The following is a 27,743-nucleotide window of genomic DNA, read 5'->3' as shown; positions in this document are numbered from 1 at the left end:
AAAAATGTTTAATTGTAAAAGACGTCTGGCTTAACAGTGTCTGCAAAACATCTGGTGCAGCTATACTGTGGGGAGGCCCTGATAATAAGTAGAGTAGGGGACGGCACCTGTCACGGACCTGCCAGTCTAGAGGCCTTACTCCCAGCCTTCCTGTAGCAAGTGCTCCCTGCTGGCTATAGAGGCAAGGTGCCTGGGTGGCTCAGTCAGTTAAGCGTCCGACTTTGGCTCAAATCATGATCTTGCCGCTCGTGGGTTCAAGCCCTGCGTCGGGCTCTGTGCTGACAGCTGGGAGTCTGGAGCCTGCTTCGGATTCTGTCTCCATCTCTCTCAGCCCCTTCCCCATTCGTGCTCTGTCTCTCTGTCGCTGTCTCTCTCTCTCAAATATAAACAAATATTAAAAAAAATTTTTTAAAAAGGATGGGTTAAGAACTGCAGGGGCGCCTGGGTGGCGCAGTCGGTTAAGCATCCGATTTCAGCCAGGTCACGATCTCACGGTCCGTAAGTTCGAGCCCCGCATCGGGCTCTGGGCTGATGGCTCAGAGCCTGGAGCCTGTTTCCGATTCTGTGTCTCCCTCTCTCTCTGCCCCTCCCCCGTTCATGCTCTGTCTCTCTCTGTCCCAAAAATAAATAAACGTTGGAAAAAAAAAATTAAAAGAAATTGCTATTATTTCTAAAAAAAAAAAAAAAAAAAAAAAGAACTGCAATGCTAGTTTATCCTATTAGATATTCTTTCCTTTGTTAATTCATATACCTTCCTGCATCTCTACTTTGGCCCAACAACTAACCCAAAGAAATTTGAGAAAACACGTACAAATATATAGACTATCCAGAAAATGGTCATGGTAGCATTTGGATAATAAAATTTCCATACATTATGAATATCTACTAAAAAGCAAATTAAAGCAAATTAATGTTCATCTATGCTGCCATTTAAAAATGATATTTTCTAAGGCAAAGGAATGCTTATGTTCTAATTAGTAACCTAATATACTCTAAAAACTGGAAGTATTCAATTCCTCTCCTCCCCGCCCCCCACCCCGCCAATTTTGTCAACACTCCTTTCTCACTCAGTTAAGTGAGACCTGAGTCACACATGACTTCCCTTTCTGCTTGGGGCTTCTTCAGTTGTTAGGTTTAATCCAGCTCACATAACTTGTTAGATGAGGCCTCAAAGAAGGCAATGGAAACCTTTCCCCAAATTAAATTGTAAGCAACAGACCAATATCCTTCAGGAGGATAAGCAGTTGTTCTCTTGACTCAAAATTGGGAAGCCCAGAGCCCTCCTCCTCGGCCTCCTCAGGTCCGTCCTGCCTCCCACACTCGGAGATCGACTCCTGAAGCACCTCCAAGCAGCCCTGTGTGTCTCCATACAGCTGAGAAACACACCTGATGGTTCCAGATTCTGCGTGTTCCTGTGCCTGCCTGTGCAACTGGGCTGGGCATTTCCCAGCGGCATGAAACCGAGTTTTCTAGTTCCTTAGAAATGTTCCATAGAAGAGTTTCTCAAATATTAACGTGCATGAGGATCACCGGGGGTACGTGTTAAAAATGCAGATTAGGGCGCCTGGGTGGCGCAGTCGGTTAAGCGTCCGACTTCAGCCAGGTCACGATCTCGCGGTCCATGAGTTCGAGCCCCGCATCGGGCTCTGGGCTGATGGCTCAGAGCCTGGAGCCTGTTTCCGATTCTGTGTCTCCCTCTCTCTCTGCCCATCCCCCGTTCATGCTCTGTCTCTCTCTGTCCCAAAAATAAATAAACGTTGAAAAAAAAAATTTAAATAAAAAAAAATGCAGATTGCTGGGCCCCGTCACCCCAGGTGACCCGGATGCGGGTGCTCCGTGTGTTCTGTTACAGATTCTTGCTCACTGATCCAGTACGGTCAACGTCTAGTATGTCATCAAACACTTTCTAGACTGAGAAGACGTGCCTCATGAGCCCCCAGACTGTGCATCTTTGGAGGGTAAAGGCTAGATATCACTCGCCTCTCAACCACAGCATCTGACATAACACATGGAGCACAGGTGGCTCCTCTAGAAGAACAGATATTGGACACATGGAGGGATAGATGGTGGATGGATGGATGGATGGATGGATGGATATGTTCAGGGAGGCAGTTTCAAATTATCCTCTCCACTCTATAAAATGTAAATCCTTCAATCAGCTCCCCTCCGAAAAAGGAACAGTGTGGTGCCTAAAAGCATGGACTTAAGAGCCTGACTGCCTGGGTTCACACCATTTGCCTTTGGGAAGTTACCTTATCACAACCCCCCCTGGCCCCGTTCCCTACCTAGGTTTCCTCTCCTGTGCAATAAAGAAACAAATATTATGTCCCTTTTAGGATTCTGATAAGGATGAAATGAGATAATACAGATAATTCCTGCCATATGGATCACCATGCAGTGCCGGCACAGAGATGCCAGCTGTAACAGAGCACAGGACAAGAAGGAGAGGCTCCCCAGGAGGGTGTGTAACACCACCAGGAGTTGGGAGGTGTGAGCTTTGGCCCTGGAGAGTGGTGTGACCGCGGCCCTTGAGGTAGCTGGGACACGTTTAAGGCATCATATAGCCCAGGCCTCTTGTTCTACAGATGGGAAAACCCGTTGCTAAATCCGTCTCATTTTCATCTGTAAAATAGAATACTTTAAAGACTGTGAAGTCTAGTGGAATATAAAAGTAATCTGAAAGGACATGTGAAAGGAAGACTTTGTATTATTTTCCATGTTGTTAGAGCTACTTAACTGAATAGAAGCTCTTTCTGGCAGTCTCATTACACCTCTGTGGCCAGAAAGCAAACCTCAAAGAGCCCGTCCCGCTCACCAAAAAGCATGCAAACCTTCCTACAGCATCAGGCTCAGAGCTCCTACAACTCAGATCTCTGTCTGTAAGCTTCACAGTCCTACACTGCCCATGAGAATTCCCACAGCTATTGCTAACAAATGTTAGTTCCACCTGTACCTGAAGCAGCATTAAACTGGCAGGAAAGGCACTTATTTCATCCCTAAGATAACTCAGCCAATTTATAATGAATGGATTCAGCTCACTGCTCTGTAAGGCTGAGAATTGCTTATACACCTCTGATCGCATTTGTACATTTCTATTAGCTCTAATAAAAAGTCATATCGCTTTAGATGATTTAAGGATAGAGCAGTTAATTCTACTTACGTGGACATCACCATCTTTACTGCAACCAAAAAAAGCAAGACGTAATAAGCATTGGTGGTGGAAATTTGAAGGGGATTTTGAGGGAAGAAGGAAACCAAATATCAACTTACACACAGAAGGAAGTAGATGCCTGAATTTAGGGGGTGCCAGGAAATCCCCCTGCCTAAAATATCCTTTCTGAAAATCTCCCGTTAGGCCCCGTGTCTCCGGAAGATCACCAAGTCACTTAAACATTAACAAACCCTGAAGGAAGTATGCTTTCCTCTTCCCCTCCCCACCCCCTGACAAAGTATGACCAATCGTTTTCTCATTCAGGTGTGGAGCGTGAAATCTCGAGTCATCTTATGTCTTTTTATAACCCAAATCTAATTTTGTTGGCTCTTTCTTAGAAATATTTTCCCTTTCTTTCCTTTCCAAATATCTACTAGCAACACTTCTGTCTCCCTGGATGATCACAGTAGCTTCCAAACTGGTGTCTCCTCTAATTTACCATAAACACCTACCATCTTATTAATGATCCGAAAACAGATTTTATCAAGTCACTTATCTGTTCCAGTATGGGCTACAGGGGCTCCCCACTGCCACAGGCTAAAATCCAGACTCTTAAGCCAGGAATTGGGGTGCCACATTTAATGTTGCCAGTATCACTGCCTCCTGATGAAAAACCACCCCCACCCCCACCCCCGTACTGTGGTCCTCTGCAGGGTTTTGCAAATTCAGCTTCCTAAGGGCTATCCACCAGTTGATCTAACTATTGAAACCAAGCACCTTTGTTGAATTACTGTGGAATTTTAAAAAATAAATTATTTTTAAGCATTTCATCAAGTTTAAAAAGAGAAATTAATTCAAGTGTTTGAACTGTTTTACAAACTCTATGAAAAAGCTCCTAACATGCATTCCATTGTTAAATAGAGAACCCAGAAATGGACCTACAAATACATGGCCAACTAATCTTCGACAAAGCAGGAAAGAGTACCCAGTGGAAAAAAAGATGATCTCTTCAGCAAATGGTGCTGGGAGAACTGGACAGCGACATGCAGAAGAATGAAATCAGACCACTTTCTTACACCATTCACAAAAATAAACTCAAAATGGATGAAAGATCTAAAATGTAAGATAGGAAGCCATCAAAATCCTGGAGGAGAAAACAGGCAGCAACCTCTTGACCTCGGCTGCAGCAACTTCTTATTTGACCTGTCTCCAAAAGCAAGGGAAACAAAAGCAAAAATGAACTATTGGGACCTCATCAAGATAAAAAGCTTCCACACAGAGAAGGAAATAATCCATAAAAGGCAACCAGCAGAATGGGAGAAGATACTTATTTGCAAATGACAAATCGGATAAAGGATTCGTATCCAAAATCTATAAAGAACTTACCAAACTCAACACCGAAGAAAACAAATAATCCAGTGAAGAAATGGGCAGAAGACATGAATAGACACTTCTCCAGAGAAGACATCCAGATGGCCAACAGACACATGAAAAGATGCTCAGTATCACGCATCATCAGAGAAATACAAATCAAAACCACAATGAGATCCCACCTCAGAACTGTCAAAATGGCTAAAATTAATGACACAAGAAACGACAGGTGTTGGCGAGGATGCAGAGGAAAGGGAACCCTCTTGTATTGTTGGTGGGAATGCAAACTGGTGCAGTCACTCTGGAAAACAGTATGGAGGTTCCTCAAAAAATTAAAAATAGAAATACCCTATGATCCAACAATTGCACTACTAGGTATTTATCCAAAGGATACAAAAACACTGATTTGAAGGGACACATGCACCCCAATGTTTATAGCAGCACTATCAACAATAGCCAAATTACGGAAAGAGCCCAAATGTCCATCGACTGATGAATGGATAAAGAAGATGTGATATATATATGTGTGTGTACACACGTACGTACACACACACACACACACACACACACACACACTGGAATACTACTCGGCAATGAAAAAGAATGAAATCTTGCCATTTGCAACAACGTGGATGGAACTAGAGTGTATTAGGCCAAGCGAAATAAGTCAGAGAATGACAGTTGTCACATGATTTCACTCATATGTGGAATTTGAGAAACTCAACAGATGGCCATAGGGGAAGGGAAGGAAAAATAAAACAGAGAGGGAGACAAACCATTAGAGACTCTTAAATACAGAGAACAAACTGAGGGTTGCTGGCAGGGTGTTGGCTGGGGGGGATGGGCCAAATGGGGGATGGGCATTCAGGAGGGCACTTGTTGGGATGAGCACTGGGTGTCATATGGAAATGACGAATCACCGGGTTCTACTCCTGAAACCAATACTACACTGTATGTTAACTAATTTGAATTTAAATTAAAAAAAAAAAAAAAAAGGATTCCATTGTCATCTAGATTCAAAATCAATCTTTTTAGTTGCTAGTTCTATAAACTGCCAGATCCCAAACCTGCATGTTTTAAAAATTCTGCTTCATCAAAGGCATCCATGGTTCTAACAGAATGCCTGCATACCCTAACAAGCCTCACTTTTCTAAATGGAGTTGATCTTCTTCTGGACAAACCAGCCACCCAGTCTGAGAGCCCCCATTTCTGTCAACTGCACCTCCCACGTCCCAGACACCTAGTTTGATTGCTTTCATTGCTAGAACAAATATTTGTGGAATGCCTACTAGCCACTGAAGTCCCTTACTGAGCTCTGGGGCCAAAACGATGAACAAGAGAGAAAGTCTCTCTTCCTCCTAATGTCTCCAGCAGAGCAGGTAGGTGAATTGGTGAATAGCAGTGGTTTATCCAGCTTGTCACCGCCCCTCCCCTGTTCCACTGAGACTGCCTCAAACAGGACTTGGAGAGCCCAGACTTGAACTTCTACATTGGACTTTCTGCCTCTTCTCCATCCCCTGGGAACCATCTTACACACTTTGCCACCGGTTGGATCTTCTTAAAACACCTTTGGCATGGAGGCAGCAGGACTAGAACAACACCCTCTTCTGGGAGAAAACAAGTGAACCTGGGATCCCACAGAGGGGAGAGATGACTACAGACTCAGCTGTGAATGCTGGGATGGGGGCAGTGGGTAGCACAGAAAAGTCAGCCAAAAGGCAAGGGCAACACTCGGATGCCTGAGAACAAAAAGAGAAGGCCATGGATGCCAGATCCCATACAGCCTTGCAGGCCACTACAGGTCAGAGTGAGAGGGGGCCACTAGAAGGCTCTCGGCAGATGAACGGCATCCCCCGGCCTCTGTTTTAAGATCACTCTGGCTGCCTGTGTTTAAAAACAAAGTGTGGTCATAATATATGTAAGTCAAACGGCTATGCTGTATACCTTAACTTATATGGTGACAGATGTCAATGAGGTCTCAATGAAACTGGGGGGAAACTGGGCAAGGGTGGAAGCTGGGCGACCAATCAGGTGACCACGGCAATCTTCCAGATGCGGAAGCAGCAGCCTTGGACCAGCACCAGAGGAAGTGCTGAGAGGTGGTCAGATTCTGTGAAACCAAAAAATTTCCTGGTGGAATAAACATGGTGTTCAAGAGGAAGAGGAATAGAAAGAGAAGCACAGTGCCAAAGATGACCCCAAGGCTTTCGCCTGAGCAAATGAAAGGGTGGAGATCCCGCCAACCAAGCTGGGGGAGATTTGGGGAGGAACAGGTTTCAGAGGAAAGTTGAGGAGCTCACTCTTGGACTTGTGGTATTTCAGAGGCCAATCAGGTGTCCGAGTGGAAATGCACAGTAAGCAGCTGGAAACACACATAAGGAGCTCAGTGGGGGGCTGGACTAGAGCTCTCAATCTGTGCATTATCGGCAACAAAGTGATATTTAAAGCCGGACCCCTGGATGAGCTCACCCACCTGGGTTGTGAATGCGCAGAGAAGAGTGGCTTATGCCTTAAAGTCTCCAGGGCTACGAGGTTGGCAAGATGAGGGAACCAGCCAAGGAAGCTGAGAAGGAACTGTTAGTGAGTTACAACCAGAAGAGGGTGGTGTCCTGGAGGCCAAGAGAAGGCAGGGTCTCAAAGAGGAGGGAGTGATCGGCTATGTGGGATGCTGCTGGGCAGCAAGAAAGACGTGGGTAGAGCATGAATGGATCTCTGGACTCGTTAATGAGGACGTCAAGAGCTTTGGTGCAGTGAGGGAGTGAAAGCCTGTTTGGAGCGGGTTAAAGTGAACAGGAAGAAAGGGGTTATAAAGCAAATACAGACAACTCTTCAAGGGGACTTGCTATAAACTCAAGACAGCAAGTGGGTGGCAGCTGGAGGGGTGGGGGGGGCACGAGAGGGCTCCCAGTGATGGCATGAATATCTGATGGCATACTGCCTGCTGGTGGGGATGGGCTGGCAGCTCTCGGAGGAGACTGTCGCAGGAGCAGAGCAGATGTCCCTGAGCGCAGTGACAGGAGGCAGGCCTCGGGGCACAGTGGAGGGCTTGGTCCTGTGACCAGGGAGAGACAGCAGGCTCAAGGGCAGGTAGGCAGAAGGGCTGAGGGTGACGTCCTGGGGAAATTCTCCTCTGAGGGCTTCTCTTCCACAGTGAAACAAGAAGCAAAGCCGTCAGCTGAGGACTGGGTCTGGAGAAGGGGGGTGTTCGAGGCTTGAGGAGAGGGGACGCTGGACTTGACTGAGGCAAGTGACCAGAAATGTACAGTGTGGGGCTCTGCGGGGCGATGGGTTCCTCTGCAGCCACGGTGTGTGAGATGGATGAGATGAGACTGGTTTGAGACTGGCTGGACAGGCCATATGAGTCCGACCCGCTTAAAAGGGAGCAAGGAAGCTAGGCAGGCCTTCCAGTGAGCGAGCATGCCTGGGCGGCCTCAGGAGAACGGGGGCCACACGAAGTGAAGGAAAGGCAGAGTTGAGCGGAGAAAGGAGCTTCACATGGCAGTGGGACACCTGGCGTGTCACAGCGGAGGGCTTAGAATGAGTGGTGGTGACAACGTCTAGGCTCTATCCATGGGCGGGGTGGTAGGAGGGAGGACAAGATCATCACGGAAGAGATCAGGGACTCAGAAGCCAGGATACTAGAATTACATATTTAATATTATAATCGCTAAGAATTAATGACAGCAGGAACATCAGAAACAGCAAAAGGCAGCCAGGCATTCGAATGACCCAAAAACGTTGGGATGTACCCATGGGCCTTACAGTTGATGATAACAAGGAAGGAGAAGAACCCAGAAGCACTGGCAAGCAGCACGGAGGAACCTATACCCTCTCTCCAGTTCCAGTGTAAAGTGATATAGGAGAGGAAAAAAAAAAAATCCACCTCCTGGGGTGGGGTGCAGGTGGAAACAGAGCGTCATCTATCAAAGGGGCTCAAAGAGTTCTGAGCTCATGACTGCCACTCCATCCCTTTCCAGAATATTCCTAGCAAGACAAGTGATGCTGAGGCCAGCAGCCCCACCCAGCTGGGGCTGCTCTCTCCACCTCGGTCACATCCCCTCCTCGCTCAGAGGATGACAAGGGGACTGAAACTGGCCCCTGTGTGCCAGATGGAGAGGAAAACCCTGACAGCCCAAGAGACCTAATCCTTTTATTCCTCATAAACCATTCATTTGTGTTAGTCTCTTAAAATAGTTGGCAATTTGCCGTGTAAAACAAACCAACTTATCGAATGCTCACCAATCACGTAAAGGGTGAACTTGGTATCGGTAATGCTTGAAAGTTCGACTTCATAGTCCTCTTCATCCGATGATGTTAGATTGAAGATGGTAAGGTTTCCTGATGTGATGTCCAGATGAACCCTATCTACAAACGGTGGGTAAACTCTGGGCTTTAAGAGTTCTTCATCCCATTCTACGACTTTATCTTTTTTTTTTTTCCACATTATCTCTTTAATGGGTATAGAGCCCGACGTGTACAAAGTTACGCTCATGTTTACAGTTCCGTATATCGGCTGGGGAACACAGCTGATGAAGTCTAGGAGGGAAAAAGAAATTGGTTAGGAAAAACAACACGACTTTATTGGAAATAGAAAGCCATCTTCCAAGATGCTCTCTGGGGAGAAAAAAAAGTTAAATTTAGCAGTAAAAATTATTCATCAGCTACTTGCTGTGCTAACTTGATAAACCACTGACAGAAAATAGAGCGAGTAGAACATGCTTGACCATGCGAAGCTTACTCTTTTAAGGGGAGGACTGGGGCTCGCATAAATGCAAAAACTGTATTCAATTCTGGTGGGGCACCAAACCCATGCGAGGTACTGTGGGCAAGGCTGTGAACGTGACAGCTGACCACACAGGTGTCACTCTAGGCCCTCAACAAGTCCCACAGTGTGGAGAAAACAAAGCAGGCATGGGAGCCACCTCGTCAAGGGCCTTCCCCAGGAAGTCACAGTAACACCGCACTGGGGGCATCCCTGAGGGACAAGAGGTGCCGGCTGAGGGCTGGGGGAGGAGAGGTAATCATTCTGATAGAGGAAGCAGTGCCTCCAAAAAGACAGGCCTTGAGTCAAGAAGGAGCTTGGTGTGTTTGAGGAAATAAAAGCAGCTCCCAATGGCTAGACAAAGAGAGCAAGTGAGTCACGGGTGGGGAATGAGGCTGGAGAGGCAGGCAGGCCCAGGTGACAGTGCCCATTCATGGGCTACTGGGGGTGTCAGATAAGACATGCTAAGGGTTTGGGATTTATCCTAATGGCAAGGGAAAGCCGTAGGAAGGCTTTAAACATAAGACTGGCACGATATAATTTAAGTTTCGGCAGACTGGCCCTGCCAGCAGAGTGGAGAGTGGTTACTGGGGACAGGCACGGAGGCAGGGAAACCAGAATCAAGGTCAGTGCTGGAGCACCGAGAAGGTGGAGAACTGGAAGGACCAGACCGGGGTGTGGGCGTGTGGGGGGGAATGGACAAAAGGGCAGATTCCAGAGCCCGTGGGAGAGAGCGCAACAGGGATTAGTGAAGTGGTGGCGGGTGAGGGAGAGCGGGGAGTTAATGGTGTTGGTCAGGCATCCTTCTTGGCTGACTGACTTGGGGCTATTAGCTGAGGTCAGAAACAATGACTGAGAAGCAAGTCAGGGGGCAAGACGCAGAGTAAGAGCACGGGGACTAGGTTCGGTGGTGTGGGGGAGCTGGCTCCAACTGTTAGCATCTGTGCCGGACCCCATTCAGCCAAGCCTGGCTGACAGCTTGAAATCCACATGGTGGGAGCATTTACAGCACAGAAACTAACGCTTCAAACAGACACTCCCGCCTACTCCACGCCAATCCAATTGTTTGATGTTTACTACCACCACTGGACTGGAATATTTTTGATACCCCAAAATGGGTTTAAATGCATCTGGTTCCAGACCTGACTTTCTTGTTAAGAGAGAAGAACAGCTGTTAAGGGAAAGGCATTAAAGATAAATTAAAACTTGATTGAAGTTTTTGCCTAGTAGCAAGCATGGTAATTGAAAGAGCATGGGAAAAATCAAGACTATTAGACCAGTTGTAGGCAACGTGTTCAGTGATTTCAAATACGAAGGAAATCTCTCCCATTTGCCGATTGTGAGGATTTTTGGAACCTGCCTCCCTTAATTAAGGGAGGCTGCCCACAGAAATACACCAGCAGCCCTCGATGCTTTGCTGATCACGCCCTCTCTCTTGCACTTTACTAGAGCACATGGGAAGGTGGATGAGAGGGAGAAGGATTTGAGGAGTGAGGATCTATCCACAGCCACCAGTGGAGGCTCCAAGTGTCTTGTGAGTGAATGAGTGAGTGAGTGAGTGAGTGAGTGAATGGGAGTGGGTAGGGTGGTGGGTGAAGAGAAGGGGTGTGAGAGGAAACTTGGCTGCAGAAAGACGGATGGCTGCTGTCTTCCCAGGGGCAGGCGATGTGTCCTGGGCTTGAGAACAGGAGGAAGAAAGAAGTCAGGGATGGAGTGAGACTGGCGAGAAGCACGGGGGGAGGTGGGGGGAGGGGGGGACCAGTTCCGACAAATTCAGTTTGGGGCTGGAAGAAACTTGCAAAATTATTTAGTTGAATTACCCCCATTTCACAGGTGAAGTGACAGGGCACCAAGCAAAACGAAGGAAAATGTCACCAAATGCCTACTCGCTGCATGTGGTGTGTTCACGTACCCTCGTGTCCCTTTTTACCGCTTGTCACACACTTTGCAGCGACCACGTCACACAGGTGAACAACCAGGCTCCGAGAGGCACGTCAGTGTTCAAGCCCTGCGTCGGGCTCTGTGTTGACAGCTCGGGGCCTGGAGCCTGTTTCGGATTCTGTGTCTCCCTCGCTCTCTGCCCCTCCCCCGCCCTATTTTTTTTTCTCTCTCTCTCCAAAATAAACATTAAAAAATTGTTTTAATGTGTTCAATAACAAAGTATATAATAGACACATAGATACAATTTTATACAGATGCAGAGCAATGATATATCTACTTAGCACAGTCTTCTTCTCTGGCCTGGGTGTGTGGCTTGGAGGCCTTACCCTATCCCCCAATCCCTATAACCACCCTCAGTCCTGTAAACTATGTTAACAACTCTGAATATATCCTTTGCTATTCTTCTACCTGCTCATATCATCAAATAGAGATAAAGATATATCACATAGAACGCATATATACATATATGTGTATATATGTATGTGTATGCATATGTGTGTATATATACACATATATATGTATATATGCGTTCTATGTGATATATACACACACACATACATACACACACATAAAGAATTTGCCATGGTTTAACAAAAAATGGTCTTATGCACACGTCTCTGCATTTTGCCCTTCCAATCAAGAATACTTCATAAAAGTCCCACCCAATCCACTGGTGTGGCAAGACTTTCCTCCTTTTAGTGGCTTCCTATTATGCCAGGGTACGAACGAACCACAATAAACCAGCTATCCATCACTGCTGAACACACCTTCTCTCCCTAGCCTCTTCTATTGCAGTAATTGTAATAATGATTCCTCTGTACAAGTTCTTGTGTATTTGTGGTCTCATATCTATGGCAGAGCGTGCCAGGAGTGGGAATGAATCAAAGGGCAAACAAATTTTTTATGTTAATAGGAGCTCCCACGCTGCTGGCTTCTGCTTGTCACATTTCCATCAGTAACACCTGAGTTACCTTTTCCTTGTGCTCAGCAAGCATCCCGTGATTTTCTTTTTGCACGTTTAATTATCAGACATAAAGCGATATTTCACTGTTATCTGAATTTGCATTTTCCTGCCCTCTAGAAATTTAGGCATCTTTTCCGCTTTTGCATTATTTGGATCTCCTTTTCTGAAAACTGTCTTTTCACATCCTTTGCCATTTTCTCCCGTTGGGTTGTCTTTTTCTCATCAAAGTTTATGAGTTCCTTGTAGGTTATAAACTTTTTGTTACCTGTATTATAATCTTTCCCCAAGGTGGGTGGTGGTGTCGTTCCCTAAGACAGGGGACATGGAGGAGGGCCAGCTTTGGGTGGGAAGATTGTGCTTTCAGTCTCAGACACTGTGTAGCGATGTCCAGTAGGCTGCTGGGCACACAGGTCTGGGGCTCACAGGAGGCGATACAGACTTGGGACTCATCACATTTGTAGTGGTTACTGTCTAGCATTCTAGTCCCACAGCAAAGTCTTTTCCATTGCACTTCCGAGACTAAACCGGAGAGATAAGTTGCCGATAGGACAATTGCCAATGAAAAAAGAACAGGAGTTGTTTCTCAGAGGTCACACACCCTGAATGAATGAATGAATGAATGAATGAATGAATGAATGAATTTGCACTCAAGTAGCAGCAAAGGAAAGGAGTCAGCAGTGAGCGGGTTGCTTTGCGGATAACTGAGTGGTCAAAAGAGGGACCACAGGGACACCAACTTACCATGCCAGAGGGCAGAACGGTAAGTACCAGACTCTCAGCCAGATGGGCCCAGCTGAACTCTCAAAAGCCTCCCAAACTAGGCTTCCTCGGCTGTAAAATGTAAATCAGAATGCCTACCACAAAGGATCGTTTTGAGGTTTGAATAAGATCGAGAGTCTTCAGGGATGCCTGGGTGGCTCAGTCGGTTAAGCAGCATTCTCTCGGTTTGGGCTCAGCTCATGATCTGAGTTTTGTGAGCTCGAGCCCCGCGTCAGGCTCTGTGCTGACAGCACGGAGCCCACTTGGGATTCTCTCTCTGCCCCTCCCCCACACTGTCTCTCTCTCTCTCTCTCTCTCTCTCTCTCTCTCTCTCAAAATAAATAAACTTAAAAAAAAAAAAGATGGAGGGTTCTTAAACAATAGCTGAAATGAATGAAGTAGGCTTTCAACAGGGCTTCCCTCTTTCTCTTTCAGCGAGCCACGCCACATCAAGGCCTTTGTTGTACGTGATCCTGGCTGTGTGAGACCTTTCATCATTTCACCTAGCGTGAGCTTTCATCATTTAAAATGAGAGAGAGGCGGGGGGAGAGAAAACATGTATCAGCGATTGCCTGAACAGATATTCCATGCTAGCCAGAATTTTTTTAATTTGTATTGAAGAGTACTGAAAGATCTTTTAAAGATATGAGAGTACTTCAATGCCTATAGATAGAGGGATCATATATTTAAAAACAGCTCCGACTCCAAATATTTTGTTGCAGCATCCTCACAAAACATCACCACTGCACCCAATTTTGATAATTCTTCTTATATGGCTTGAAGTCAGGAGTGGAACCCAAATATTTTGCAAAACTGAAGTGCCCTGATTTTTGACTTAGAAAACGTGGCCACCACGACTATTGAGCGAAGGCAGAAGGATCCCCACTCCTGGCCACAAATTCCTCCGCGTGTTGTTACTTGGGTTCTGGGATTGAGACTGACTGCTCTTTTTGGCTTATTTAGCCACTCACGTAGATAGTGCTTGCTGTCTGCGAGGCACTGTTGCAAGAGCTCTACGAGTACGTACCCGGTGAGTCCTCTGAAGAGCCACGTTAGGCAGGCGTTATCTCTGACCCTATTGTACAGAGGAGGAAACTGAGGCACACGAAGATTGAGTGAGTAGCTAGTGTGGGGAAACTGGCTCCAGAATGCTCTTAAGCACTGTTTCTTACCGGGGCTATGTGGCATGTGGCTACCAAAGCCGTGACATGATACAGGATTTCTGTGGCTGCAGTTTCTACGATGCAGTTGGACGGCAGAGGTTGGGAACGAGAGGCTCGAGCTGCTCTGGCTGAGCCACAAGTGCGTCTCTGAGACGTGCGGGTGAGGCACCAAGCTCGCTGGCCCCCGAATCACTGAATGTCAGGGCCCCAGGGGTCCTGACAGAACAGGAGTCTGTGGCCCCCACACCGCCCCCGACCTCACATGCGTGAGGAAACTGAGAAGGTCTGATTGAACAAGAAAGTGATAAACCCAAACCTCCAAAATGCGACAGGGGGACCCAAATTCAAAACCTGGGTTTTGTGATGGTAGCGGTGTCGTTTGTAAACAACTTCAGATGTGACAAAGGGACACGGGACAGGGCTTCACAATGAAAGTCCATGAGAAACGAAGGCCTTTGTGTGCACTGGTAAGTCATACACGGGGTGGGGACAGGAGTGGCTCGAACGTAGGGCGAGCAGAGCAAGGAAGGAAACAACGAGGGGCAAACAAAGACGTTACGAAGGGAAGGAGCCAAACCACAGGAGCCACCAAGGAGCCTGGGAGAACTGGCAGAGGAAACGTTGGCAGAGACCAACAATGCAGCCCACAGACAGAGGGGGCGCTGGTGAGCACGTGCTCCTCTGGGGACTGACTCCTCAGCTCCCACCCACGTGGCCACATAGAATTTGCAGAACTTCTGCTTTTCCAAAAAATGCTGCACATTCAGATTTCATGGAAAACTTCTCATTCGTAAAAGCTGGCAACTAATTCCAAGCTGAGTTCAAGGGTATCCCCAGCCAGGCTAACCGTCTGAGGACAAAGACAGTGTCATCCTTGGTCTTTGTCATATCCGCGTGGTCTGGCACAGGAAGGACACTCCATAAATGTTTGTTGAGTGCCTTCACTTATCTGAATACATCTTAACTGTAGTCCAAAAGGCGGGGCTTCCTGACAAAAACCGCAGAAGTTGGCAGTTACCTCAAACCCTGAACTTTGCAAATCCCCAAGCTGCTGTGGAATCTGGTTGATGAATCGTGAACTCAGCAAAGAGAAGTGGAGACATTTAACTGGAGCTGAAGAGTAAGTGGCCTGGGACCCCTCGTGTGCAGGCAAAACAGTCCCCTTCCCCTGACACCTACCACCAGCCCCACGGCCAGACTGGGGGTGGGGGGGGGAGGGGTGGGGGGAGTGCTGGATTCCCACTCCCATCTCTCCCCCACTGCTGTTCTTTTGGGGATGGTCCCCTTTGTCCCCTGCTTCCCCTTCCAGCTTAACTAGGCTACACCTCCTACTGTACCAGATCCGCTTGTACCCATGCAGGATGTCAGCTCCTAATCAAAAGTAATAGCCCGTCTGAGGTTTAAGGAGAAGCAAGGTGTTCACTGATGCCATTTCTTAGAAAGGAGCTGACCACCCTCCCGGGATCTAGGAAGGTTTTTCTTGAGTTTTTTTTTTTTTTTTTTTTCCTTAGAATTGAACAATGCGATTTTAAAATTAGGGGTGCCTGGGTGGCTTAGTCGGTTGAGCGTCTGACTTCAGCTCAGGTCATGATCGTGAGTTCGAGCCCCACGTCGGGCTCTGTGCTGACAGCTCAGAGCCTGGAGCCTGCTTCCGCTTCTGTGTCCCCCTCTCTCTGCCCCTAACCCACTCACATTCTGTCTCTGCCTCTCTCAAAAATAAACATTAAAAAAATTTTTTTTTAAATAAAATATTTCTCTCTGAAATATTTTTAAGGATGGCCTGCAGATTTTAGCAGTTAAAAGTTCACTGGACGGAAAAAAAATCCCCTAAAAGTTTCAGTACCCTATTATTTAAGCCTTAGTATTTCCCCCGTATGTTCGACATTGTAACGGTGTTTCAGTTAAAGACTCATTTAAGCATGACAACAGCAGGGGCTGGAGTATTCTGAACCCTGGTGAGCAGATGAGTCTCTTGTCCAGACCGGGGCTTGTGACCACAGCGTTTCTCCACTGCGTCACAGCACACTCTCAGCTGACATCCACCTGGAGTATGAAGGTGGTGGCATTTTGGGAGAGAAAGAGTCTCTCCACACATACCCACTGATGATACAGAGGAGAGGCCACTCTCCTAACATGTCTAATATCAAATAATCTGTCCTATTAGGTCCCCAGGTATTCTCATATTAATCAGTCCTCATATTAGTCCCTGTTTTGGGGTAGGAAATCTGCTCACTGGGTATGGAGATAATAAAGAAGAAATGGAGTCTTTTTTTTACTGAAGGAAGTGCAATGCAGCTTGTTTCTTTAACCCAGCTCTTCATAAATCCGATCCAAATGAACCCTAGGCCAGCTCAGCCCAGGAAAAAGTGAGGGTATGAGCTTGAGAGTATGGGGAAGAACATGCCAAAAATGGGAGCCACCCGGCGACAGATGAGGAAACTAGGAAACTAGGACTCAGAGAGGTTTAGGAGCTGGCCCAGGTCTCTCAGCTGGCCCAGGACAGGGTTGGTGTCCGGACAAGGGCAGCCAGCTCCAAAGCCTGCACTGTTGGCCACAATTCCACCCTCCTCCAGACCCGGTCAGGGGATTGTGGGGCCATGACTGCTAAAGACGGGAACCCACTGCTCTCGGCTGCACCACCCTGCTTCCCTGTCTCCTGTATTTCAGCCTGAAACAGCAGCCACCTGAATCTCAGCAGGCAATAATCCCCCCCCTCCCCAGGCTCAGAACACCCCCCCATGCCCCCCCAGAACTCGCCTCACAGGTGCTTTCAGTGGTCAAGCTACTCTTTGCCTCCTGGGTGAGCTCACCTGGAATTTAGATGTTGGAACCAATTAAGTCAGTTTCCTTTTGAGTTTTTCTCTCTTCTGTCATGCTAGAATGTGGCCCATTATATTCCGTTCTTACACTTCAACACCGTCTCATTTCCCTCTCAGTCTGTACAACGTGCCTCCGTAACCACCACCCACACACGGCTCAAGAGCCCACGAAATGTGGTTTGTCCAGAATGAGACGTGTTGTGAGCGCAAAATGCTCACCAGACACTGAAGGCTTAATACGAAAAAGGGAATGTAAAATCCCTCGGTAATATTCTTGATATTGACTACATGTGGAAATGAAAACATCGTGGCTGTATTAGGTGACAGAAAACATATCATCAAAATCAATTTCATCTGCTTTGTATCGTGTTTCTAACTGACGGCACTGCCCCCAGCCTGTCCTTCCAAGATACCCATGTACCGTCTTGCTCAAAAGCCACATCGGTGAGCTCACCATCCTCAAAAGCCACACGTTCTTGTTAGAGGAGGCATCTCAAAACTACAGCATGCTCTGGGGAATAAGGTTTTCACTAGAGCTATTTAAGACTCTCTTTAAGAGTCTCTTAAAACTTATTCTCCGAAGTCTGATTCAAGGTAGTTCTACACACTATTGATCATTTCGTTAGGAATTTCTTTATCATCCCTACTATTTTCCAGTTATTCAGTTCATAGTTGAAAAATTCACTTATGATTAGTTTCTTATGAATCTGATTTTCTCATTATTTTCTGAATGTGTATGTAACACATCATTTTTTTCCCTAGTTCTTAACTGTTACAGGGGGAAAATGTTCATGAAACTACACAGCAGTGAGCCGGGTGGAAATTCAGACACTAGCCACAACAGACATTTTGGGGAACACTACGAAAAGGAAGTGAAGGCCATTAGGACCCAAAATGGGCCTGAGAACAAGTCTATCAAAACAATTTAGCTTCCTCAGATGGATACCTGGTTGACAGAAGAGGTATCTCAAGGTCACAAAGGGTAGACCTTAGAATTAGGTGTTCCCAGCTGGGGGCAGAGAGCAGACATGAACTTATTTCAGGGACTCTGGGCAAGAGGTCTCTTACTTCTACTGGTTTTCATTGGAGCCCCACAGGCACGAGCAGCAACTGAGAAGGAAAAGACCAAAGGGCACAAGGGCAAGAGATTTAAAAAAAAGAAAAAGGACAAAAAAAAAAAAAAAAAAAAAAGAAGAAGAAGAAGAAGAAAGAAAGAAGTCAAAGGAGAAGATCCTGTGCCCGCAAAGTAATTGGAAGACATTTTCCTTTGAGGCTGGTGGCAGGAACTCAAAGCTATCTCCAAAGAACTACTAAAATATTTTCCAGCACTTTCCTGGGGTTGGTCTCGCTATCTTATGCTTCGTATTCAGACCTCAACTTGTCCGAGCAAATGCAAAGTAGTATCCTGGTTTCACTTTAGTCCTGAGATGGATGGTTTGATTTGCAACTGCAGAATCTAAGAGGCTATAGCCTCCTGTAAAAGCTTGAAAAAGCTTTCTGCACTTAAGAAACGTGAGAGGAAATCAGAAGATGGAAAAGTCATGCAAACGAGCACTCGTGGACGCAGGCAAACTTTCTGCTTTCAAGCAGAGAAACCAAAACCTACCCCGAAAGCCCGTTTTTATTCCAGAAAAGTCAGAGTGCTCAAGAGGCGATGAGACACATTCTTAGATCTCGTTCTTAAAAGGTGATTCCAACGGTCTTTCAAAATTTCTCAGAGGCCCATCAAAATTAAACCAAAAACTTAGTCACAAGTGCAAGTTGAGGAGATCCTGGTTTTTTTAAAAAAAGACATTCTTGTGACAATTAGGGAAATCTGAATAAGGGCAGAAGTTAGGTGATATTATAAGATTACTGTTAATTTTCGCAAATACTATATTATTAATACTATGCAAAAGTACTTGGGAGTGAAGTGTGGGTGTATAGACAGAGTATAACGACAACAAAATGTTAATAAACACGTAAATAAATCCCCATTCTGAATTCTACAATCCCAAAGGAGGTTTCCCCAAGCCCCCTTTGTAGATGGTGACGTTGAAAGCAATCTTCCGTGATTGGTAACTGTGCCGTCCTATATAATTTCACAGGCCTTGGCAAAATTACAGCGGACAATGTGTACACGTCACATATAAGAGATCATCTATGGGGCTGCCTGGCTGGCTCAGTGCGAGAGTGTGCGACTCCTGATCTCAGGATCACTGAGTTTGAGCCCCGTGCTGGCTGTAGAGATTACTAAAAAAATAAACAGAGAAAGAGAGGGAGACAGAGGTTATGTATGCTCTTCATGTTTTCATAAGTTTTGCTTATCTAATCTTGTGTTGGGAAGGCATGGATTTTGAGTCAAATGGACCTGGATTCTGGCACGTGCTCACTCCTTGCCTGTGTGAACTTGGTCAAAGTACTTAACCTACCTAACCTTTGTTCTCCTCTTTAACAGTCTCTACCTAAAAAAAAAAAAAAAAAAACAAACAAACCTGGTGTGACAGTTCAGTGAAAACAAAAGTCTAAAACTGCTAAGCACAGAACCTGGCGGAGAGCACCTACGCAATCCGTGACAGCTACTATTACCACAATGGGCCCCGTTTTCCCGCAGGAATACACAGCGTTACTTTCACTCAAATTGTCTTCTTCCTAAGTAAGAACACACAGACTCTTTGAACCTTGATTGCAGCAAAAAACATGAAGAAGTCTCACATAATAATGCGAGATAACTTTATAACTTAAAATGGAGACATGCTTGACAAACCGGTAGCATCTAATGTCCAGATTTGCCACTGTTGTTAAAAACGACATGAAAATACATCAATGAAAGGAACTTTTAAAGAAGCAGTTTACAACTTGGTTCCTATACAAGGAAAGAAACTCGAGCTGGGGAGATGGCTGGCAAGATAAAGGAACCATAAAATGTCCACAGCAGCAGAATAAGGCAGGTTCTGCTAAAAGAAAAAAACAAAACAAAACAAACCCCACAAAAAACAACTAAGACAGCAGGTTCTTACTGAGAGCTTTGCTACCTGCCCAGCACTACCAAGGCCCTGTCCACGTGTTACCCTGATGATGCAACCCAGCACCCAATCCCGCTGGCTCTACCTTCCAAACACATCCCCCTATCTCCCATTCAGTCCCCTTGTCTTGCAATCATTTCTTACCAGCACTGTTCCTACAGCCTCCCCAACTGGTTTCCCGGCTTCTCCTTTGCCCCTCTATAGATTGTTCTCCACGAAGCAGCCAGAGTAATTCATTGAAACACTCCACCATTGTAATTTCGCTCCTGCCCAAAATCCTCTAAAACTTCCTATTTTGCTGGGAGTAAAAAAAGTCACAGCCTTTAACGGGGCCCATAAAACCATCTCCAGGACTTGGCCCTGATTATGTTTACAAGTTCATTTCCTACTACTTTCTCGTACAGTGGTCTCCTTGAAGTTCCTTAAATGCCTGAAGCTTATCTCAGGGTTTTTGCTGCCAGCCCCCCTGCCTGGAATACCACTCCCCCGAACAATTAAGGAGACCCTCCCCTGACTACACCGTATAAAACAGTAACCACTAGAAAGTAGAGTGGCTGAATGAAATATCACACACTCAGCCCATGGAGTACTATACGACTATAAAAAGACAATAAGAATGATCTCTGTGAACTGATATGGAAAGATTATCCAGACATATGGTTAAGAGACAAAAATAAGGAGCGGAAGAGTACATAAAGTACTATGGTTGCATATCTGTATCTATAAAAAGAAACAAGAAAGGTAAAACAGAAACAAAGAGTATCTGCTATAACAGCTGGAGAAAGTAGGAATAGGATTTTCTCTGAGCTTATCTTTTTACATGGTTTGATTGGAACCATGTTAATATTTTACGTATTTAAAAATTAAATGAAGGGAGGGGAACCCTAAAATTGAATAGCAACAAAACAAATTGGGGCAGCTGGGTGACTCAGTCAGTGGAGTGTTTGGCTCTTGATTCTGGCTCAGGTCATGATCTGACTAGCCCACATCGGGCTCTGCGCTGACAGTAGGGAGCCTGCTTGGGATTCTCTCTCCCTCTCTCTCTGCCCCTCCCTCGCTCATGCTCAATCACTCTCTCTCGAAATAAATAAATAATTTTTTTTTAAGTTTAAAAAAATTAATTCAACTATATGCTGAGTTGATAGCATAGCCACACAGAAGGAAAAAATAACTTTAAAATACAGTTTTCTGTACATATTCAGTGGGCTAGATGGAAGACTAAACAGAACTATAAAGAAACCTTGAACTGTATTTAATAAAGTCTGTGCTTGGTAGTGGTACTGGTATAGCAATTAGGAAACAATTTTGTGTTTGATGTATATTAGGAAAATATACTGATTCTATAAGGAACAGAGTTCTCACTGTGGCAAAAGGAGGTACAAATAGGGAAAGGAGGAAACGATGAACCAAATGGTTACATTAGGCTTCGTGGTAAAAGGATAAAGTCATAACTCGTGAAAACTCTATTTCCCTAGTTCTGAGAACGGATAGAGCCTAGAAACCATGACTCCATTAGCCTTCAGCACACCTAGCACCCCAAAAATACTGATTTCTAAATTCCGTCTCCCACTCAGAGGAACAAGAGAATCTACTGATTACAAGCAGAGGCCGCAAAGGTACAAAATGAGTCCAGAACATCTTTCCGTGCCAGAAAGTAGGAGATGCTCAAAAACTGATGGAAACATGGCAAAGAACACTGAGGTACACAGAGGTTCCCATCTGCCAAATTCTGGGTCACTGGGCATCAAAATAGATAATAACAAGAATGCCATCTTAAAAAATATCCAGGAGTCTATACTTACACTAAAAAAAATAAAATGAAAAAGCTCTTCATTACTGAAGAACGTCAATGGTGTATCAAGAAAATTAGGGAGAGACAATTGCCATCTACAAATATTTTAAGGGACCTGGGGAAGAATCACCACTGGATGCTGAAACATCGGGTGAGAATCACCACTGGATGCTGAAACATTGTTGCAGGACAGTCACACAATCTCAAGGTGTCACTTGATATATCATGTATTATTTTATTTACAAAGGGCAATAGGTGCCTCTGCGAAGGAGAAATCTGGTTGGATCACCTTCACAAAACAACCAAAGGTCTCCAATAATGGGACAAATGGACTGCATCTGCTCCCTAATGAGATGCACGGAGGACACAACACACCTGTGAAACATTCCTGACTCTGATTCCAGAATCTAACACTCCAGAATCTAATCATGAGAAAACAGATGAGCCAAATCGAGGGACATTCTAGAAAACTGGCCCAGACCTTTCAAAAGTGGTGATGTCATAAAGTACACCCCCCCCCCCAAAAAAAGTGTTGGCAAGTTTTAGATGAAAAGGGATTAGGGGCACCCAGGTGGCTCAGTCAGTTAAGCTTCTGACTCTTGATTTCAGCTCAAGCCATGATGTCATGGTTTGCGTGATCAAGCCCCATGTGGGGCTCTGCACTGACTGCTAGGAGCCTGCTAGGGATTCTCTCTCCCCCTCTCTCTGCCCCTCACCCCTCCCACTCTCTCTCTCTCTCTTTCTCTCTCTCTCTCTTTCAAAACAAAAAAATAAACATTAAAAAATAAAAAATAAATAAAGGGGATTAAACAGGCATGACTACCAAATGCAGAATGTGCTCCAGAATTGGCTTCTGGACTCTACCAGAAAACAGTATCATATCGATGGTGTATTTCCTGACTGTGATCATGGTTCCATGGCTTACTGGAGACATATTGTTCTTTGAAAACATACGTTCACATATTAGGGGTAAGGTGTCATGAGATATGCAACTCTCCTCTTGCACTGCTGGTGGGAATGCAAACTGGTGCAGCTGCTCTGGAAAACAGTTTGGAGGTTCCTCAAAAAATTAAAAATAGATCTACCCTATGACCCAGCAATAGCACTGCTAGGAATTTACCCAAGGGATACAGGAGTGCTGGTTCATAGGGGCACATATACCCCAATGTTTATAGCAGTGCTTTCAACAATAGCCAAATTATGGAAAGAGCCTAAGTGTCCATCAACTGACAAATGGATAAAGAAGATGTGGTTTATATATTCAATGGAATACTACTTGGCAATGAGGAAGATTGAAATCTCGCCATTTGCAGCAACGCGGATGGAACTGGAGGATATTGTGTAAGTGGGATAAGTCAGGCAGAGAAAGACAGATATTGTATGTTTTCACTCATATGTGGATCTTGAGAAACTTAACAGAAGACCACGGGGGAGGTGAAGGGGGAAAAAAGTTACAGAGAGGGAGGGAGGCAAACCATATGAGACTCTTAAATACTGAGAACAAACTATGGCTAGATGGGGTGGGGGGAGGAGGGAAAGTGGGTGATGGCCAGGGAGGAGGGCACTTGTTGGGATGAGCACTGGGTGTTGTATGGAAACCAATTTGACAATAAATTATATTTTTAAAAAAAGATCTGCAACTCTCAAAGGTTTACACAAAAAAATTAAGTGTACATGTATATGAACAGAGAGAAGTAAACCAACGGTTCATTATGCTATTTTCTGCAACTATTCTACAGATTTGCAATGTTCCAAAGTTTTAAAGAATTAAAAAGGAATATTACCACACTCACTCTCCTTTTCTCTGCATTACTAATCTCTGATTCATCAGTGTTTACTTTACCACCACTCAATGTCTACATATTTACTCATTTATTCCCCCATTATAACGTAAGCTTCACAAAGGCAGGGAAGTCTGTTCTTTGTTGCAACCCCACTCTCTTGTACGGTGCCCAACACATAGTTGACACTCAGTAAGAATTTGTTCAGTGACTGACGTTCACAATCATTCTATGAAGCACACACTATTATTATCCTTCCTCACCAGTGAGTGGTCTCTGTCTTCCATGCCCAGCGAGGCATGGAAAAGTTAGGTAATGTACAGAAGTTACAACTCGGGTGAGGGGCAGGGCCAGGGTGGGAAGCCAAGCATCTGACTGGAGAGCTGATGCTCTTTTATTAATTTAATGTTTATTATTTTTGAGAGAGAGAGAGAGACAAAGAGAGAGAGCAAGTGAAGAAGGGAGAGAGAGGGGGACAGAGGATCTGAAGCAGGCTCTGAGCTGACAGCAGAGAGCCCAATGTGGGCTCGAACTCACGAACTAGAAAATCATGACCTGAGCTGCAGTCTGATGCTTGACCGACTGAGCCATCCAGGCGTCCCAGAGCTGATGCTCTTAACCACTGGTGGCTGCTTCCCAATGAGTCAGATTCTGCCTGTTTGCGTGCCTCCTGGTTTCCACGGCCACCAGCATAGGAAAGCCTCAAAGCTCCTGGGGTCCTGTGATGGCACCTGCCCTGGCCTCCCTGCCTCCAATTCCTCTCAGCCTCCGATTCCTCCCAGTTACACCCCTTCCTCTGCACGGAGGCCAGATTATCCCTCCTAAGCACAGGGTTCCGATTCTGCCAGGCCCAGAAAGAGTTCTCCTTCGCCTGCCAAGTTGTCTTTGTCACCTCCTGGAATCCTCTGCCACGTCACCGCGTGTCCCCACACCACATATCCCGGTTGGCTAGGTTCACATACCCTCCCTACCCTGAAGTCTTTGCTTCACAAGAGATACCTGACTTCACGACAGTCTTCTCTCCCTCTGTATGCCCACAGCACCTTATGCTCAGAGGCCTGTCTTACATTTACTTCTGTACCTTGCAATGCAGGCGCTTTTGAGGTCTCTCAACCCCTCCCCGCAAGCTGTACTCCACAGATATGGGTACCCCACAGGCACTCAGTGGCTGGAAGATTGATGTGTAGTTTGGGCCAAGGGGCCTCCAACGGGAAACCCTCCCGTTAAGGAAAAGTAGTTAAGGGTTTATAAACATGCTCCGGGGGTTTGGCCAGGACCGTGTGTGTTAGGGGTTTACTGAAAGTGGGGAGGTTGGGGGCGCCTGGGTGGCTCAGTCGGTTAAGTGGCCGACTTCGGCTCAGGTCACGATCTCGCGGTCCCTGAGTTCCAGCCCCGCGTCGGGCTCTGTGCTGACAGCTCAGAGCCTGGAGCCTGTTTCAGATTCTGTGTCTCCCTCTCTCTGACCCTCCCCCGTTCATGCTCTGTCTCTCTCTGTCTCAAAAATAAATAAACGTTAAAAAAAAAATTAAAAAAAAAAAAAAAAAGAAAGTGGGGAGGTAACAGCGGAGCCAGACATTTATTTCATGGGGCTGTTAATCCGGCTGAAGAAGTGGGAAAGGGATGAAGGCAGTTCCCTTACGGTTTCAAAGGGCAGGAAAGAGCACCGGCCGCCCTACTTAGGAATCCCGGAGTGAGGCCATCGCCCACTCAGACGCTCCCCTCGGCCAGTCCCCGTCCCAGGTCCCCCGCCGGCGGCAATGCCAGTCAAACGCGCGGTGTCGGAGGAGAGAGGGCTGCGGGGGCAAGGGGCGGCGAGGGCGGGGGCTCCAGGCGGCCGAGCGAGCTCGCGCGCCCCCTCCCCGCGCGGCGGACCAGCCGACTCCTCGGGCAGGTGGAACCCGCTGCCCAGCCCCGTCCTCAAAGGGCTCACAGGCAGCGGAAGCAGTGAAAGGGCAGACCAAGTTGGCGGCGGCGAAGTACCCCGGGGAGGGGAAGCCGCTAGCAGTCCCTGGAACTTAGAAAAGGCACACCCTTCCGGAGAAACAGTGAGTCGTGAGGTGACACGACTTGGGGCGGGGGGGCGGGGGGGTGGGGGGTCTTAGAGGAAACTACGCCGGAGAAGTGAGCGAGCTGGAGTCCGGTCCCTCTTCCCAACAAGGATTCCGGTGCCTAAGGTCAAAGTTACTTCCTGACTACCCACGAGAGACTCGCTGACGACGGGACAAGTCTCTCCGCGGGCAGCGTTTACCCCGCCACCCCCCCCCCCCCGCTCCCCAACCCAAGTTGCAGCCTCCTCGGGCGCCGCCCGTCCACTCGGCGCCGGAGCCCTGGGGTCCCCGGACATCTCCGGCACCGCCCAGTCCCCGCCGGGTCCCGGGGGGGGGGGGGGGGGGCCTCCACTCACCCAAATGGAGCACCAGACAGGCCACACCGAGAATCCCCGCGGCCAAGAGCCCGTCTCCCCCCGCGTGCATGGCTCGTCCGGCCAGCCTCTACGCCCGGACTGGGCCAGCGTGGGCTGCAAGTTCCAGGGCAGCTCCGCCTGGCGCCGCGCGCAGGCCCGGTCTGGTCCTCCGTCGGTCCCGTGCCACCCTCGCTGGCCCCGCCCCACCCTCGCTGGCCCCGCCCCACCCTCGCTGGCCCCTCCCCGCCGCTTCGCTGGCCCCGTCCCGTCTCGCCCCTCACTGGCCCCGCCCCACCCTAGCTGGCCTCGCCCTACCCCGCCCTCTCCCTTGGTAGCCCCGGTCCCGTCCCGTCCCGCCCCCTCTCTGGCCCCGTCCCGTCTCCTCGCTGGCCCCGCCCCGTCCCACCCCGTCCCACCGCCTCGCGGGCCCGGCCCGCCTCACCCCTCGCTGGCCCCGCCCTACCCCGCCCTCTCCCTTGCTAGCCCCGGTCCCGCCCCGTCCCGCCCCCTCGCTAGCCCCCGCGCCCGGCTAGCTCCCCATTCCAACTCTGGAGCTTCCTTCCCGGTCGGGTCGGGCGCAGCCGCGCGCCGCCCCCGCACCCTGCATCTGCTCCGGACGCCATCCTGCCTCCCCCCGGTCCCCAAAGTCGTTCTGCCGCCTCCCCGTCTGCTCTGTGGAGCTGTCCCTTCACGGTGGCTTGCGTCTTTAAAACCAAGCTTGTGTTGGTTCCTCCTCCTCCTGCAGCACTTTTGCTGGACGTTTGGGACGAGACGGAGGCATGTGTCCGCAAGTGGGGGTAGGGGGAGCTGCGCCCCGCTCGGCCGGCCCCTGCGGTGACTGGAGGACTCTCCCAGAGGACTGGGAGGCTCCCAGGCCCTTCATTCCTTCAGCGCTTTCCAACAGCAGAGGGCGGGGCTCGCCTTTCCTGCGGGTCACTGTCCGCGCACATTAAAAGGAAACATTTTGGACCCCTGCCAGGATGTGCGGGATTACCTGGTCCCGCCGATCTCGTTCGAGGTCGAGCCACCTTTTCCTGAAGGCTGCCCCCGACGCCCAGCACTCCCTTCCTCCGGAGCTGGGACTTCCAGCCTTGGGTTTCTCCCTTCTTAGTTTCCTCTGTGTTTTCCTCTCTACCTCCATCTCAACTGTGGACTTTCCCTTAGGCTGAGGAGTCCGGTGTGGTGGATCCCCTCACTGTGTGACCTCCCCCAAAACCTCCCGCCCAGGCTGCAGCAGGCATCTGGAACACTCCACCCTAGTGATTAGTCTTCTTGATTGGCTTGCCCTCTCTGCTGCCTGTCTGACCCCAGACCAAACTACTCTGCTCCCAGAACCAGCTCGTCACGATGGTCTCCCTGTCTGCACAGGAATTGCCTCTGTCCAGTGATGGGAGTCAGGGGAACTCTAAACACGGGACCTGGAAGCCCTCCCCATGAACAGGACTCCCTCCTGTCCTAGTAAACACTAACATGTCACTTGTGAAACTGAGTGGAAGTGTGCTTTCCTGCTGGTATCATCTCCAACATCAAGTGAGGATCCCAAAACCACTCAAAACACTTGAACCGTAAGAATTCCTTAGTTCTTAAATCAGCCATAACATCTTAAAAGCTATCTCTATCGGTGAAGTTTCTGGGACCAATGTCACGTACCATGAAGCATGCTAGCTTAAGACACCCCCTACTATTTGTAGATACTGGGAACGAGAGGCAGGGGCAGCAAACAGCACAAAACGTGAGGAAATCAAGTTTCTGCTCTCCCCCTGGCTGGTAGGAACTCAGACCAACCGGGAAAGTTAGGATAGGGTCAAACTTTTAGACACTGGAGAGCCCC

The 27,743-nt window shown here is 47.6% G+C and overlaps 1 protein-coding gene across 2 annotated transcripts in view; it reads right to left on the bottom strand.

Annotated features, from left to right (window-relative positions):
* Positions 1 to 26,097, bottom strand: part of CD58 (CD58 molecule) — a 39,879-nt gene extending 13,782 nt beyond the window's left edge. Inside the window, exons 1-2 of one of the 2 annotated variants that reach the window (XM_047871730.1) lie at positions 25,913 to 26,097; positions 8,762 to 9,058 (exon numbers count right to left, since the gene is read on the bottom strand). In XM_047871730.1, the coding sequence (XP_047727686.1) occupies positions 8,762 to 9,058; positions 25,913 to 25,982 (367 nt within the window). In that variant the 5' untranslated portion in view covers positions 25,983 to 26,097. The remainder of the gene's footprint in view (positions 1 to 8,761; positions 9,059 to 25,912) is intronic. The other variant, XM_047871729.1, reaches the window with a different exon arrangement.
* Positions 26,098 to 27,743: the final 1,646 nt, after the last annotated feature.

The sequence above is a fragment of the Prionailurus viverrinus genome, chromosome C1, assembly GCF_022837055.1.
Source record: "Prionailurus viverrinus isolate Anna chromosome C1, UM_Priviv_1.0, whole genome shotgun sequence".
NCBI lineage: Eukaryota > Metazoa > Chordata > Mammalia > Carnivora > Felidae > Prionailurus > Prionailurus viverrinus.
Note: the sequence above shows the minus strand (reverse complement) of the source record. Positions and strands in the feature narration are given on the sequence as shown.